The 16,381-nt window shown below is 37.4% G+C and overlaps 2 protein-coding genes across 2 annotated transcripts in view; one reads left to right on the top strand and one right to left on the bottom strand.

The window, feature by feature from the left end:
- Positions 1-4,784, bottom strand: part of LOC306878102 (ubiquitin carboxyl-terminal hydrolase MINDY-3-like) — a 50,689-nt gene extending 45,905 nt beyond the window's left edge. The window contains exons 1-3 of the mRNA XM_079430225.1: positions 4,024-4,784; positions 1,892-1,971; positions 427-487 (exon numbers count right to left, since the gene is read on the bottom strand). Of these exons, the coding sequence (XP_079286351.1) occupies positions 427-487; positions 1,892-1,971; positions 4,024-4,117 (235 nt within the window). The 5' untranslated portion in view covers positions 4,118-4,784. The remainder of the gene's footprint in view (positions 1-426; positions 488-1,891; positions 1,972-4,023) is intronic.
- A 742-nt stretch (positions 4,785-5,526) lies between these two features.
- The window catches only part of LOC306877980 (uncharacterized protein), a 90,773-nt gene continuing 79,918 nt past the window's right edge, over positions 5,527-16,381 (top strand). The window contains exons 1-6 of the mRNA XM_079430050.1: positions 5,527-5,738; positions 6,106-6,206; positions 6,297-6,443; positions 6,617-6,766; positions 9,736-9,842; positions 16,159-16,282. Coding sequence (XP_079286176.1) covers positions 5,672-5,738; positions 6,106-6,206; positions 6,297-6,443; positions 6,617-6,766; positions 9,736-9,842; positions 16,159-16,282 — 696 coding nt within the window. The 5' untranslated portion in view covers positions 5,527-5,671. The remainder of the gene's footprint in view (positions 5,739-6,105; positions 6,207-6,296; positions 6,444-6,616; positions 6,767-9,735; positions 9,843-16,158; positions 16,283-16,381) is intronic.

The raw sequence follows: 16,381 nt of genomic DNA, 5'->3' as shown, positions 1-16,381 counted from the left end.
AACAGTAGATTTAACACCAAAAGAGGGTTTGCTTTGGTGCAAGCTGTTAGTAAATCTGGCCCATATTGAATGACCACTTTCTCCAATTTTAAGCACACAGTAACACTACTATACAGATATGTAACTATAATAAGATTGATAATGATGTCTTTAATTTCAGAAATATGATTGGGGGGGGGGGGGTGTATTATTTTGATTACATCATAACAATGCTAAATTTACGCATTGACACCACCTAAATATCAAGTTCATAAATTATGTGTCTGTGTAGTCTTTATAATCTTAATCACAATTTACATTATGTTTATGCTTATTATGCCACTTATGATGAATTTGAGATGCTCCTACATGCCTGTTCTGAGTTTTATTGAGTGCACTAAAATGGAAACAAGGTGGAATTCACTTTTAAAATAATGCACAACAAACCTGAGATATCTTTCCAGTTTGAGCCTTCAGTGTTAAACAAAATGTTCTTCAACAGGAAAGCCTGAGAAATGACAAACAAAACATACAAATCATTAGGGCTCCACTTAACCAGGCAAAAGGAACAATCTGACAAAAAAACACATCTAAATACGTGTATATATCAGTTCAGATAGCAACTGCACTACAGTGTTACAGAAACAGAGTTTTAGAAAAGGGTAGGACATCCTGTGAATACACAGATCAAGCAGCATTTGTGATAGACAAGTGGCTGGAATACAAAAAAAATGACCTAAAACAGCAGGCATCAAACACTTGCCAACTTTGTAAGTGGTTACAAAGAACACTAAGCAACTGAGGATCACACACTAGCAGAGTTTCAGGTATTTTCTGAACACAAACTCACGCAGAAATATGCTAGGAGATGCATGACAAATGAAAACAATATGTTCTAAAATAGGGGGAAAATATTAAAAGCATGTGATGTCCCCTCAACTAGACTGAATCCTTAGTCTGACGGGGAAAAAAAAGATCAGAATCTGTGCCCATTAGACAATCCAAGATTTATGAAATTTGTCAACTCCGATTGTTCAAAATCTGCAGACTGCTATAAAGACAGGTGACAAATTAAAGGAAAACTTGGTGTCTTGGCAGAGTGTTGGGCGAAAAAGTGTCAACACAACAGCTACAATGAACCCTGGCTTTGATTTGATAAGTCTCTGGATCTCTCTTGGTGGGATTAAATATCCTTCTTATAAAGGTGTTTTGACAATGGTTGTTGAGGAAGCTAAGACGTTGGTCAAAAATTGTCCCCATAGGTACACACCAAGGATGAGAACGATAAAGACAATTTAAAAATTGTTCTAAATGTAAAAAAAAAAAAAAAAAGTATAGTCCACACCACAATGATAACGCTAATGGCACAGAACAACAGAATTGTTGGAATCCCTTTACCAAGGAGTTTTTTTTTTGTAGCAGATGATTAAAAAACCCTCCAACATTTAAAGCTAGTTTGTGCTTATAATAAACTGAATATTGTCATGATTTGGTCTGGACGCTGATATAGTTAATGCTCTTGATAAAGGTGTCTTCCCAATGTCATACACTGTAGAAAAGTCACAAGTGTTCTTGGAGAGAAATTTCATCATTTCTTAAATAGTACAAACCATTGAATACACTTCTGTCCCTAACAGCCTTGTTTTCACTGCTGTCAAAAATTACCCATCAAACCAATCAGTGACCCCATGTGCCCTATGGATGGGACCATTGACAGGAATTTTTTTATTCAAAAAATTATGCCGGCATGGTTCCGGTTTCTCTGGATTTTCCTTTAATTTGTCACTAACCTGTATATTACATCACTGCACTGCAGCTTTTATATTTTGGACTTTACAAAGGCGTGGATGTACGCACACTTCATTACTGACTAAACATAATAACATATGAAGAGAAAAAATTAGGCGAATACCTGCACAGGTGCAATGACAGCACACGGTCCACCTTCAAACTGCTCCAATGCAGAGCGTTCAGCCTCACTGAACACAAAGCCTGTGGAAAGAAACAGTGAACACAAACCACAGTCAATGTCACAAGTCTATCTTATGTAACGTGTATCTTGTCAGTGTGTGCACTTGCTTGGCCATTTGTAGTTGATAAACAGGAAAGTGGGTTCAAGCGCCAGCAGAAGGCAGTGTAATGAAGTGGTCTTTAAGAGAAGCAGTCTATCAGCGGAAGTTTAAAATCAGCTCGTAAGTGTATTTACTTGTCTCAGTGTTTAGCGCATTTGCCGTTGCTAGGAAACGCTTATTTTGTTTACTAGGATGAGAGTTGCTGAAATCGCGTTTGGTCTCGTACTGTATCGTGTATCTTGTCAGTGTGTGCACTTGCTTGGCCATTTGTAGTTGATAAACAGGAAAGTGGGTTCAAGCGCCAGCAGAAGGCAGTGTAATGAAGTGGTCTTTAAGAGAAGCAGTCTATCAGCGGAAGTTTAAAATCAGCTCGTAAGTGTATTTACTTGTCTCAGTGTTTAGCGCATTTGCCGTTGCTAGGAAACGCTTATTTTGTTTACTAGGATGAGAGTTGCTGAAATCGCGTTTGGTCTCGTACTGTATCGTGTATCTTGTCAGTGTGTGCACTTGCTTGGCCATTTGTAGTTGATAAACAGGAAAGTGGGTTCAAGCGCCAGCAGAAGGCAGTGTAATGAAGTGGTCTTTAAGAGAAGCAGTCTATCAGCGGAAGTTTAAAATCAGCTCGTAAGTGTATTTACTTGTCTCAGTGTTTAGCGCATTTGCCGTTGCTAGGAAACGCTTATTTTGTTTACTAGGATGAGAGTTGCTGAAATCGCGTTTGGTCTCGTACTGTATCGTGTATCTTGTCAGTGTGTGCACTTGCTTGGCCATTTGTAGTTGATAAACAGGAAAGTGGGTCCAGCTGAATTGAAATGATCATTTGTTGGATTGGTATAATAAAGGTTATTATACCGCGGCAGCGGTCGCGGCAGTCGTCGTGTGAAGCCCTCTTAGTGTGAAGACCAAAGAGTGTAAAGACCATCGACTCTACCGTGCGACTCCACCGGGCAGGGACACCGGCAAGGGATAGTAGTAGCTTTTTATTAAATTTTTTCATTGATATGTTTATTATTGAAATGTTGTTGTTATATGCATGTGTTAATTTTATTTAATTTCTTTATTTTCTTAAATATGTGGGTAGATAGTATTTATAGAGTTGTAACTTTTTAGTTTTAGTTACTTTTTCTTATTTGTAAGTCGCTTTGGACAAAAGCGTCTGCTAAATGACAAAAGTAAAAAAGTAAAGAGTGTAAAGACCATCGACTCTACCGTGCGACTCCACCGGGCAGGGACACCGGCAAGGGATAGTAGTAGCTTTTTATTAAATTTTTTCATTGATATGTTTATTATTGAAATGTTGTTGTTATATGCATGTGTTAATTTTATTTAATTTCTTTATTTTCTTAAATATGTGGGTAGATAGTATTTATAGAGTTGTAACTTTTTAGTTTTAGTTACTTTTTCTTATTTGTAAGTCGCTTTGGACAAAAGCGTCTGCTAAATGACAAAAGTAAAAAAGTAAAGAGTGTAAAGACCATCGACTCTACCGTGCGACTCCACCGGGCAGGGACACCGGCAAGGGATAGTAGTAGCTTTTTATTAAATTTTTTCATTGATATGTTTATTATTGAAATGTTGTTGTTATATGCATGTGTTAATTTTATTTAATTTCTTTATTTTCTTAAATATGTGGGTAGATAGTATTTATAGAGTTGTAACTTTTTAGTTTTAGTTACTTTTTCTTATTTGTAAGTCGCTTTGGACAAAAGCGTCTGCTAAATGACAAAAGTAAAAAGTAAGTAAGTAAGTCTCAGCTTAGCAATTCATCACAATTTATAACTGGGCAAGCAGTCAGGGTAAAGTAACATGGTCTTGGCATTGGTCTTCTTTGCTGACCACTGCAGATTTTAAAATACAAGTAATGGCTGTATATCCTTTAAACTGAGAGTTTCAACCTTGAAAATCTGAGTCAGCATTAGTAAGACTTCTTTTAATAACAATTAAAGCATCGAGAACTATCGAGACCGCTTACCTTGTGACCACCTTCGGAAGAGGGATGCAGGCACTCCTCCGCCACCGGGCCTGCCCCACACCAGATCCACTACTTCTTTATTAGTATCTGACATTTCTGTTCTTGATTTTCGTCAATATTTACTCAATCTATGCATCGAGACCAATGGAAATCCTTGTGACAGTTAACCGCTGTAGTGCACGCGACGTGGCTAGAGAACTCGTCCTGGCCTGCTTTTGTATTCCGCTCAATCTTAAAGATTTGGCTTTGGTGAGCAGGTGGCATTGGCCACAGATGCACTATTGATCCATAAACTGTCCCACAAGCGATGAGAGATCGAACGCTCGCGCCAAAAACGTTAAAGAACGTTAGCTTTTGAACGCGCAGCCTGCAACAACAGCTCTATTAACCTACAGGTGCGCTTTGTGTGTGAAATTAATGTTATCTTACGTCTTCTGTTGTATTCAGTTCCTTAATTTGAGGTTTCTGTTCTGTCTGTTTAACTGGACAGGCCTGGTATGTCCTCACTGAAGTAACATTAACTCACTCACCATACGGTCTGTGGCTTGTTGCGTTATTAAACGTCCAAAACAAACGTTAAGCTCGTTCCTCCGACAGCCCGTTTTAATAGTAAGTTAGTCAACGACTGTCAACTCCGCTCGACAATATCCAGAGAAATTCAATGAAAATGCTCGCTGAGGTAACTACAGAGTGCTCCATGGTCCATTCCGTTTATTTACTACGTGCCTCAAGTTCGACTTCGTGAGAGATTGGTTCAAATCGAGAAGGTTCTGGTGACGTCGAACGAGGGAGAGGTCTGATTGGTTATTCCCCCCATCAATCACACGGCAACGTCGCGTGTTGTGCCCGCCTACAATACTGAGGCTGAGCTTGAATATACAGAAAGCTTGGCTAAGCAGTGTTATATAAGAAAGACATTAGACAGCCATAAATTCTTAAAAATACCAATAAAGCAGGCGCGCCCACAGAGGCTATAGTGATGTCTTACCGATAATGTAATCTAAGAAAGTGTACAGTGAATAGATGGTCAGAAAATAATGAATTTTCGTCTGGATATATTACCACATAAACATTGTAAATAGATGAACATTGCATATTTGCGCTGCACCATGCACCAAGGTACCTTCGGGTAACAAGGAAGTTTTGCGAGCACATGATTTGTTTAAATCGGCAATGAAATTGTTAATAATGAAAAATGACTGAATAAACTTAATTAAAACTTAATTAAAAACTTATATAATTAATTAGACAACATTTCTTTTTGCCGTTTTTATTTATTTAAATTTTAGCACGTATAGTCACTTATTTTGACTACAAATATTTCAATGAATAAAATAAACTGTATTTAATTAATTCCTTTCCATTGTTTATACAAAGTTGCATTCAAGCAACATATCTTGCACTGAGAAATGCATTAAGAAGAGAAGCAGTTATATGCGTTTCAAAGACAGATGCACAAAAAAATAAATAAATAAATAAAAAACCCTTGGAGACTTTTATTTTGTGAAAGATGTGACTTAACAGGAAGTCAGTCTGATTCACGTTGTAGCCCATGCGTATTTTCACGTTGGCAAGTGAACGTACCTGTAGTGAAGTATTTTGCCCTTTATAAAAAGTGACATAATTTCACAGATTTAATCTAACAACAATGGGCGGACAAGCAAAAGCTAAAAAGAAAAACAAAGCTAAAAGAAAAGACACTAAACCAACTGGAGGTATGTCTTTTTTTAAGAATCTATAGTTAAACTATCTGGTCATATTGCGTTTATTTCACGAAAAGAATGGTTTAAAACACGTTTTTAAAAATGCCACAAAATTAAACGTTTCTTACTATAGACTGCACACTAGAAGTCACCACTGTTTGCTTTGACACTAACGGTTTATTGTAAACATGACATTTTAATATTCATGTGATCTGAATCTGATTAATGCTATGTAGAGTTTATTGAAGAAGGGATGTCAAACCTGTCATAGCTGTGCTTAACCTAGACGTATTCACATTAAACAGATTTTGTAGCTGAATCTTGTGCAGGAAAGTTTGCTTATGTGAGTGGTTTGTGAAAATCTGTTCTTGATGTTCAGGTGCCTTGATGTCACCACAGGAGAGAATGAAAGCCAAGATGCAGGAAAGAGCCAAAAAGAAAACCGCAGAAAAATACACGATTGATCAACTAATTGAAAAGGTAATATATTTCTTATAATGACATCTTAAAGACATGAAATATTAGTGCTTGTTTTCAGACTGTACTATTGTACCTCTCTTTCCTTCTCAGACTGAAGAGTGTATAGACAACTTTGACTTTGACATGGCCAGGCTGTACTGTCAGCGAGCGCTGGATGTTGAAGCCACTAACCTGACCCTCCTGGACACCATGGGGATCATCTGCACTGAGCTAGGAGATGTAGAGAAAGCTAAACAGATATCCTTTACACATACTGTACTACCACAGTAAAATTGTCTTTGATATAGAAATCACTTGAATATATTTATCTTGTACTGTGACTGTACTCATGAAGCTTCTAGTCTTGGTTTTCCTTTTGTTGAAGAGAGTATGCTTGTATTTGAGTGTTGCGGTCCTTAACAGTGGTGTACGTGTATCTGAAGGCTGTGGAGCTCAGTCCAGAGGAGGGCCACAGTAAGTACATGTACCTGGGGCAGATTCACACAGGCATAGAAGCTGTACAGTACTTCAGTAAAGGAACTGAGGTCATGCTCAACGCCATGGACAAACACGCCAATGAGGCAAGACACTGCTGATGCAAGCATTTTAAATAGATTTTTAATTAATAATTTAATTAATTATTTTGTTTACACATTTGTATACACTACCATTCAAATGTTTGGGATTTGGAATTTTTGAAAGAAATTTTATTCTCCAAAGACAAAAATTAGTTAAATTGAGACTTACATTGTTCTAAAAAAAAAAGAAACAAAAGTCAAGTAAATGCTGTTCTTTTGAACTTTCTATTCTTTAAAGAATTCTGAAAAATATGTATCATTGCTTTCACAAAACTATTAAGCAGTACAATTGTTTTCAACAGTGATAATAAGAAATGTCACATTAGAATGATTTATGAAGAATCATGTGACACAGAAGACTGAAGTAATGGCTCTTGATTATTCATTTTTGCCATAACAGGAATATATTACATTTTCAAAATACAAAATAGTTGTTTTAAAGTGTAAATATATGTTGCAAAATTAATGTTGTACTGTAGTTTTGATAAAATTAATACAGCTTTGTTCAACATAAGAGGCTTCTATCAAATCCCGTTTAAAAAAATCTTACCAACCGCAAACTTTTGAATGGTAGTCTACATGTTATTGGCAGATGTTTTCTTATCAGAGGAACTTGCAAATCCAGGTAAAATGTAACTGAGACCAGAGATATTTTCACATAGTGAAGTTAAAGCCAGGCTTAAATGTAGGTAAATAAATATTCTGAGATTTCCATTTATACAAGTTATATACCCCCCCCCAAAAAAACATTCCGAATGCTGCCTATACAGAAACAGATGAAGAATGCACCTAAGGGGCAGTCGTGGCCTAATGGATAGAGAGTTGGACTTGTAACCCAAAGGTCGTGGGTTCGAGTCTCAGGCCCAGCAGGGATTGTAGGTGGGGGGGAGTGAATGTCCAGCGCTCTCTCCACCCTCAATACCATGACTGAGGTGAGACCCTTGTTCCGAACCCCCATACTTGGTCGAAACCCTCTGAAATTAGATTAGCTTAAGTCCAAATGGCCATATTGGGAAATGTTGTCACAGAAGATTTAGCCCCCCCCAAAAAAAAAAAAAAAAAATTATTCCGAACGCTGCCTTAATGCTGCCAAACCCCCATTTACTCTGATTAAACTGTGTGACAACTAGCCCCAATGTACACTATGTTGTGGAATTTGTGATGACAGTAAAGCAGGTAGCTAAGCTAATACTACAAGAGAAGAGCTGAGGTTGAACCTCAATTGCTGGTCTGAAGTTGCACATAGTTGTAGTTTAGTAAATATAAAAACCACAACACTGTATGTGTACAGTTGTAGCAGGTTAACACTGTAAAATATGATGTGACCCAGTGACTGTGTTTTTAGTCTGACAGAACCCTGAAAATGAGAGAGACTATCTGTGACCAGATGTAAACAGAATTTCACTCCCTAAGATACAAAGGAAAGGAATGGTCATTTTGTTTAGAACCCTGAGAGCTTTGGCTAATGAATAATGGATGCATTCCATCATTGGGGTGCATTTTCCCAGTGGACAGCACTTTCTTTGCATTGATTACTAAGTTAGCTGCTGAATCAGAGTAATGCTTTCTGGAACGCACAGAATTAGCACTGACATAATAGCAGGAGGCATTTAGTTATGCTGAGCTGGTCTCATAGTATGCCTGTGTGCGCTGTTTGCGTCTGTCTACACAGGGCAGGTAAATGGAAAAGACAGAAGGACAGATGTGTCTTGTTTCTGTAGGTAGAGAGTTATTGAAAACCAGCTGTTTTCATCAAAGCAAACTGTTTTGCATCAAAGCAAACTGTAATCAATTGCAGTGACCACACAGGCCTTGCATACGTTACTGAGTATTGAATTCAGATGCTATGAATAATGCTCTGAGCATTAGTGGTCTAAATGACTTGTCTTGAGGGATAGTTGTATTAGTTTGAACAAAGAGGAGTTAGCTGTAGGATTTATTCTGTGCTAAATATGCAGTTGAATCTTTCAGCACTAGAGGGCAATAAAACATAAGCAGAAAATAAAGTCCTGTATAGCAGCGGCCCTCAAACTTTTTGTCTTGAAGGGCTACCACTTTCCAACACAGAATTCAAAGGCCCACCAGTTTTCATTTATAGCTTTTTTTTCTTTCATTTGAATTGTTTTTCTTTTGTTTTTTTTATTTACAAAAACTAGGAATGTTTACATATGAATTAACCACAATATACAGTGTGTATATATATATATATATATGTATGTATGTATGGATATGTAAATCAAGAACTGTATGCTGAAAATAACAGTATAAAAAAGTATTATAATATTTTTTGCATGTTTTATAATTTAAATTGAGTTAGATTATTTTAATATATTATAATATTAATACTGTTAATAACAATATATTAATTTAAATATTTCTTAAAAAAGTCATCCTGCAACCATGAGGTCGCTGGAGAATCACTGCTAACAAATTTCATGTATCATAACTAACTGTGAATATATACTAAACATCTTGAATGTGTGTTAAAAATATTATTGTGATTAATTAATAAAAAAACATTAAAAACAATATTATGGGATTTATAAAATGTTATGTTATTATAAATTATTATAATTCAACATAAAAAAATCATAAAAATGTTTGTGCTATGTGTGCTATGAAAGGTTAAAGAAACATAAAATCAATAAAAAGATAAAAGTCTTCTGAAGCCATAAGAACAGGTGAAATATTTATTTTGAGAGTCTCTGTGGAGCAGTGAATAATAACTTAAATTTGGTCTGTTCATTACTCACAGCTATCATGTTGGAATATAGCGCATGATAATAACTATGGTGATTTTTGTCCTTTTTGGAATTTGAAAGCCACTGGGATGAACAATTCATTTTTAAATTCCACGTAAAAAAAAATAACATTAGACCGTTTTGGAATAACATAAGGTGAGCCATTAATGGTGAATTATTATTATTATTTTATCTCATTGTCACATGACATGTGCTTCTGTGCCCTTATAGGCTAGTGCAATAGGAGCGGCTGCATTCCCATCTGAGTGTGCCGTCACAAAGAAGGACGTTTCTGTGGCCTTCTGTTCCATCGCTGAGATCTTCTTCACAGATCTCTGGTAAATATCTTTCTTTTTTACACAGATATATGCTGGCTCCTGTTCAACTTCTGCCCTTCTTTGTTTGCTCTGGCCTTTCTCACCTGTTTAATTTCTCAACCTTTTTGGCTTTCTATACCTGATGAGATATGCCACACACACACACAGACATACACATCTGGGACGCTGCAGACTGGAGCCCATCTGCTCTGAGGCCTGCTGAAAAGATCTAATCACAGACTGGTTGGTAGAGGGTTGAGAATTCAGGATTGGAGTAATGGTATGGTAGGAGAGAGATGAAAAGTAGATTTGGATTAGAGATGCGCTGAGTGTTGATTGCCGAGGATCTTGGCACGACGTGACTTCATTCAAACCCTGAGATTGAAATTCAAAGCATGAGTGAAAGGTCAGGTTTATTGACTAAGTAAGCACCATACCATTTTCACACATCGGTGTACATTATGAAGGTACAGCAGCAGCCTCTAGCAAAGTACATTACGTCTCTGTGCCTTTCCTCTTGATTTACTGTATGGTTGTATCAGGGTTGTTGTTGTGGTAGATGTTTGCTGCAGGCGATAACTGGAAAATCAAGAGCAGGAAAGAGCGTGTGTGCTAACAAATAACATTTTCTTCACTAGTGTTGATGCCCCTGGGTGCTGTGGAAACTCTTGTTTAGTTCAATTATTGGTCAAACTTGTAATTTTTTGGTGTAGACCTTGTACCCATACAGAGCGAAAACACGCAGGGTGTCCACATTAAATTAAAAAGCATATTAAATGCAAGTAAAGTGTCTACTTTAATGTTTCAGATAATTTTTGTAAAAATAAAGTTCTCCATAATCATTCAGTGTAACAGATATATGTATGTAAAAATGAAACAACATACTTAGTCTGACATGTACTTATTAAAATATATAAAAGAAAAAGTAATTACACTTTTTTAAAAATATTTTAAATGATTAAAAACTTCTTGCTGACAAAAAACCTAGTGGTTTGAAGAATAGTGGCAAAACTAATAAAAATGCAATTGATTAGTTTTGAGGGGCTGCAATGTGATTATCCATAAAAAGAGTCTTTTAATGTCATCTAATGATTTTTGTTCTAAATATGCCTGATCAGATTTTTTTGTATTATATGAACTATTGTTACACTGAATTACATTTTACTGGATGTCTTTTGTAAATCATGGTTAAAAATGTATGATTGTCATTATTTTTGCTCAGAAAACGTTTGTTTCTTTGACTCATCTGTACAGTGTATATATATATATATATATATATATATATATATATATATATATATATATATATATATATATATATATATATATATATATATATATATATATATATATATACACACACACACACTATATTGCCAAACCCCCTTTTAATTAACAGGTTTGACTACTTGAGTAATTTCCATGAGTACAAATCTTAATGTTTAAGCATATAATGATATTCTAGGGAATTGCGTGCTTCTAATTTTATAGCAACAGTTTGGACAGGACCCTTTTCTATTCTAACCTGACAATGCCTCTGTGTATAAGACACGGTTCAAAAAAAGAAATGATTGATTCAGTCAGTGTGGAACAACTTAACTGGTCTGCAATGATTTGTACATACACTATATGGGCAAAAGTATTGTGACACCCCCTTCTTTAGAACAGAAAAAGGCACTTTGAAAACTGTAGCAACAAAGATGAAAACATAGTTCATGTATTTAAAAATTGTATTTCAATCTCTGTTGAAACAGTTTTGAAAGTGTCTAAAATGACTGTACCCATATGTACAAGTCATTGGTGTTTGGTGACAAGTTTTTGGCTCAAGGTCTGCTTTTAAAGTCACACAAGAGGTGTTTAGCTGGGATTAGGACTTTGCTTTATGCAGACCAGTCAAGTTGTTCCACACTGACTGAATCAATTGCTTCTTTTTGAACCTTGAACACAGAGGCATTGTCAGAATTAGAATAGATTAGAATAGAAAAGGGTCCTGTCCAAACTGTTGCTATAAAATTAGAAGCACACAATTCCCTAGAATATCATTATATGCTTAAACATTAAGATTTGCACTCATGGAAATTACTCAAGTAGTCAAACCTGTTCGTTAGGAGGGGGTGACCCAATACTTTTGGCAATATAGTGTATATGTGTGTATGTATGTACGTAGTGGTGTGCGATATGACGATTTTTGATCGTGGACGATAAAAATGTCTCCACGATCTGCTTTTTAAGAAATATCGTAGTATCGCGCTACCGCGCACATTGTCAAATACAGTTCTGGCGCCGCCGTCTCTATGTACTGTACGACACGACATACAGCAGTAGAGTTACTCAGACAGGACACTGCACTTATTCGCGATCGCAAAAGTACATTATTTGCATACAAGCCTTGCTGGTTAAATGTTTAATTCGCGCGCTGGTCTGACGTGCGCTTGTTCTGAGCGCATACACCTGAAGCACGCGCACTAAAACGCCTGTCTAACAGCGCCTGATTACTCAACTAAGTTATATTTTGCGCTAATACTGTCAAAACACACAAGGTTTACATACAGACTGAGTTGGTTATCTCTAAAATGAAAGTAAATAGTTAAGAGAGAAACGGATGCGTGCCTGTATATTAGATGCGTGCAGCTCTTAAAGGGACAGGACACTAAACGTGCTGTCGACTGTCATTAAAGGGATAGTTCACCCTAAAATTAAATTTCTGTCATTATTTACTCAGTGGAAAACCAAACAGTTGCTGGTCTACATTGACTTTGATAGTAGGAAAGAAAAATCCTATGGAAGTCACTGAGGACCAGCAACTGTTTGGTTTTCCACCTTCTTCAAAATAGCATTTATAAATGTTCAGCACAAGAAAGAAACTCATTCCGGTTTAAACCAACTTTTGAGTAAATGATGATATAAAAATACAACATTATGACAGAATTGACAGACAGATGACAGAATATTAATTTGTGGGGGAACTATTCATTTAACGTTAACAAAACGCAAAGAGAAAAATCACTCGCTATTCTTGACTGAAAAACTTTAATACAGTTGCTTTAGGAATCAGTCTATCTAGTGTTTTATTTTTATATTTGTTCATTCAATTTCATTGAATGCTCTGCTAAATACACCTATTGTACCTGGAAATAAAGCACTGTTTGTTTTATTTGTATATTATGTGTATTTGTAATGTGTATCTTTGTTCTTATTTTTTAATAAGAAAAATTAAATAATGACAAAGATTTTTTATCTTCACCCACTTTGGCCTAAATATCTGCCATGCATCTTTGTCTTTCTAGTTTGGCTGTAATGCTCAGACAACTTGTAAAACCAAAATAGTAAAACTAACAAAGAATCGTGATAAAAATCGTGAATCGTGATATTTCTATAAAAAATCGTGATATGATATTTTTCCCATATCGCCCACCCCTATATGTACGTATGTATGTATATGTCTATATATACACTCACCTAAAGGATTATTAGGAACACCTGTTCAATTTCTCATTAATGCAATTATCTAATCAACCAATCACATGGCAGTTGCTTCAATACATTTAGGGGTGTGGTCCTGGTCAAGACAATCTCCTGAACTCCAAACTGAATGTCAGAATGGGAAAGAAAGGTGATTTAAGCAATTTTGAGCGTGGCATGGTTGTTGGTGCCAGACGGGCCGGTCTGAGTATTTCACAATCTGCTCAGTTACTGGGATTTTCACGCACAACCATTTCTAGGGTTTACAAAGAATGGTGTGAAAAGGGAAAAACATCCAGTATGCAGCAGTCCTGTGGGCGAAAATGCCTTGTTGATGCTAGAGGTCAGAGGAGAATGGGCCGACTGATTCAAGCTGATAGAAGAGCAACTTTGACTGAAATAACCACTCGTTACAACCGAGGTATGCAGCAAAGCATTTCTGAAGCCACAACACGCACAACCTTGAGGCTGATGGGCTACAACAGCAGAAGACCCCACCGGGTACCACTCATCTCCACTACAAATAGGAAAAACAGGCTACAATTTGCACGAGCTCACCAAAATTGGACTGTTGAAGACTGGAAAAATGTTGCCTGGTCTGATGAGTCTCGAATTCTGTTGAGACATTCAGATGGTAGAGTCAGAATTTGGCGTAAACAGAATGAGAACATGGATCCATCATGCCTTGTTACCACTGTGTAGGCTGCTGGTGGTGGTGTAATGGTGTTGGGGATGTTTTCTTGGCACACTTTAGGCCCCTTAGTGCCAATTAGGCATCGTTTAAATGCCACGGCCTACCTGAGCATTGTTTCTGACCATGTCCATCCCTTTATGACCATCATGTACCCATCCTCTGATGGCTACTTCCAGCAGGGTAATGCACCATGTCACAAAGCTTGAATCATTTCAAATTGGTTTCTTGAACATGACAATGAGTTCACTTTACTAAAATGGCCCCCACAGTCACCAGATCTCAACCCAATAGAGCATCTTTGGGATGTGGTGGAACGGGAGCTTCGTGCCCTGGATGTGCATCCCACAAATCTCCATCAACTGCAAGATGCTATCCTATCAATATGGGCCAACATTTCTAAAGAATGCTTTCAGCACCTTGTTGAATCAATGCCACGTAGAATTAAGGCAGTTCTGAAGGCGAAAGGGGGTCAAACACAGTATTAGTATGGTGTTCCTAATAATCCTTTAGGTGAGTGTATATGTATGTGTACACACATATACACAAGCAAAAAAAAGCTGAAAAGTTTTGTTACATGTGGTTTCAGGTGGTTCTAAATATTTATTCTAAATTTAGAAAGTTCAAACTTATTTATCAGGTTTTTATGATTAAAGACACACATATTACTCGCAACCTTTACTACTTTCCTTACTTCCATTTTGGGGTGGGCGATATACCATTAGACACGGTGCTCATCGAAGACAGGAGTATTGAAGTTATTGACTGCATGGTACTACTCTGCTTGGATTTATTTGCGTTTCCACTGCAGTTTAGTACAGCTTTAGAGTGAAGTGAAGTGACATTCAGCCAAGTATGGTGACCCATACAAGGAATTCGTGCTCTGCATTTAACCCATCCAACGTGCACACACACACAGCAGTGAACACACACACCGTGAACACACACCCGGAGCAGTGGGCAGCCATTTTATGCTGCGGCGCCCGGGGAGCAGTTGGGGGTTCGGTGCCTTGCTCAAGGGCACCTCAGTCGTGGTATTGAGGGTGGAGAGAGCGCTGGACATTCACTCCCCCCACCTACAATTCCTGCCGGCCGGAGACTCGAACCCGCAACCTTCGGATTAATAGTCCGACTCTCTAACCATTAGGCCACAACTTCCCCCAAATCTCCTGGGGGGGATTATTCTGGGCGGGATTATACACGTTGCGGCCAAGAGCTGAGCGACCTCCTGAAAACTTTTTCATTCAGCGTCGCCCCATCAAGCTCTCGATGGATCCACTCCTCGGCTATCAACAAGAGGAACATCTGTGCTTCCTCAACAGACCATGAAACAGCCATTTTTTGGTTGTTAAAAAAGGTGTGTTTGTTCAAAAAAATAAATGAGTTGCATTCGATCCTTTGCTGGTTGTGCTGATTTAAATATTGTGGGTCTGGTGTCTCGTGTTGCAAGTTCAGTGACGCAGGTAGTGACGATTCTCTCTGGCCAATCAGTGATCAGCAGGGTTTACATGTCACATTTTTGTAATAGTACCGCTCGCTTGGAACCTCAGGCGAGGTGGTACTGAAAAAGTACCAGGTACTGTACAAGGTGGAAAACCTCCAAAAGTGAGCAGTACCAAACCGTGCCATGCCGTACCATGTAGTGGAAAAGCACCATAATATTCCTGTTGTCTGTCATCCATGTTAATCAAACAACAAATGAGAGAAAATCTCACATTGGTGACAGGAATTATGAAATTTATATGCTTTCTTCCTACTTCCTCATCTCATCCTACTTCTTATTATATACTGGTTCCTATTACCTCTCATTCATCCTCGCTTTCTCTTATCTTATCCAACATGCTCTTAATCTGTATGATGACTTCTCATCCTACCCTTCTTCCTTTTATCTTATAGCACTTGATCTTATTCTGACCTGCTTCCTTTTGTCCTAGATTGCTTCTTCTCATCCTATATCTCTCAATTTATATCATTACCTATTATCCTGTTCTCTTCTTATCCTTTCTCCATATCTCTTGTCTTTTCATTAAGATATTAATTGATCATAATTTCTTTGTGAAAATATTTGCACACAGGTTTTAATGCAAAAATATTGTACTTAACACATGTTTAATATCACTGACTGGCTTTTATGTGCTTTAATTAGCACATAAAATTAAACTCTTTTTATTTATTGTTTGACAGCATGGAGGAGGGCGCTGCTGACCGTTGCAAAGAGGCCATCAACAAAGCTTTACAGTACAACGAGCACAACCCTGAAGCACTCCAGTTGATGGCCAGCTACCTGTTCAGCATCGAGAAAACTGAGGTACGACAGGACAACTGCGGAGTGAATTACCCAGAGTTCCCTCACTGTCTCACTGGCTCACTGCAGCGTTCTGAGCAGTGGGTCATTATGCAGTCATAA

Source organism: Barbus barbus (assembly GCF_936440315.1).
Source record: "Barbus barbus genome assembly, chromosome: 12".
Classification (NCBI taxonomy): Eukaryota; Metazoa; Chordata; class Actinopteri; order Cypriniformes; family Cyprinidae; genus Barbus; species Barbus barbus.
Note: the sequence above shows the minus strand (reverse complement) of the source record. Positions and strands in the feature narration are given on the sequence as shown.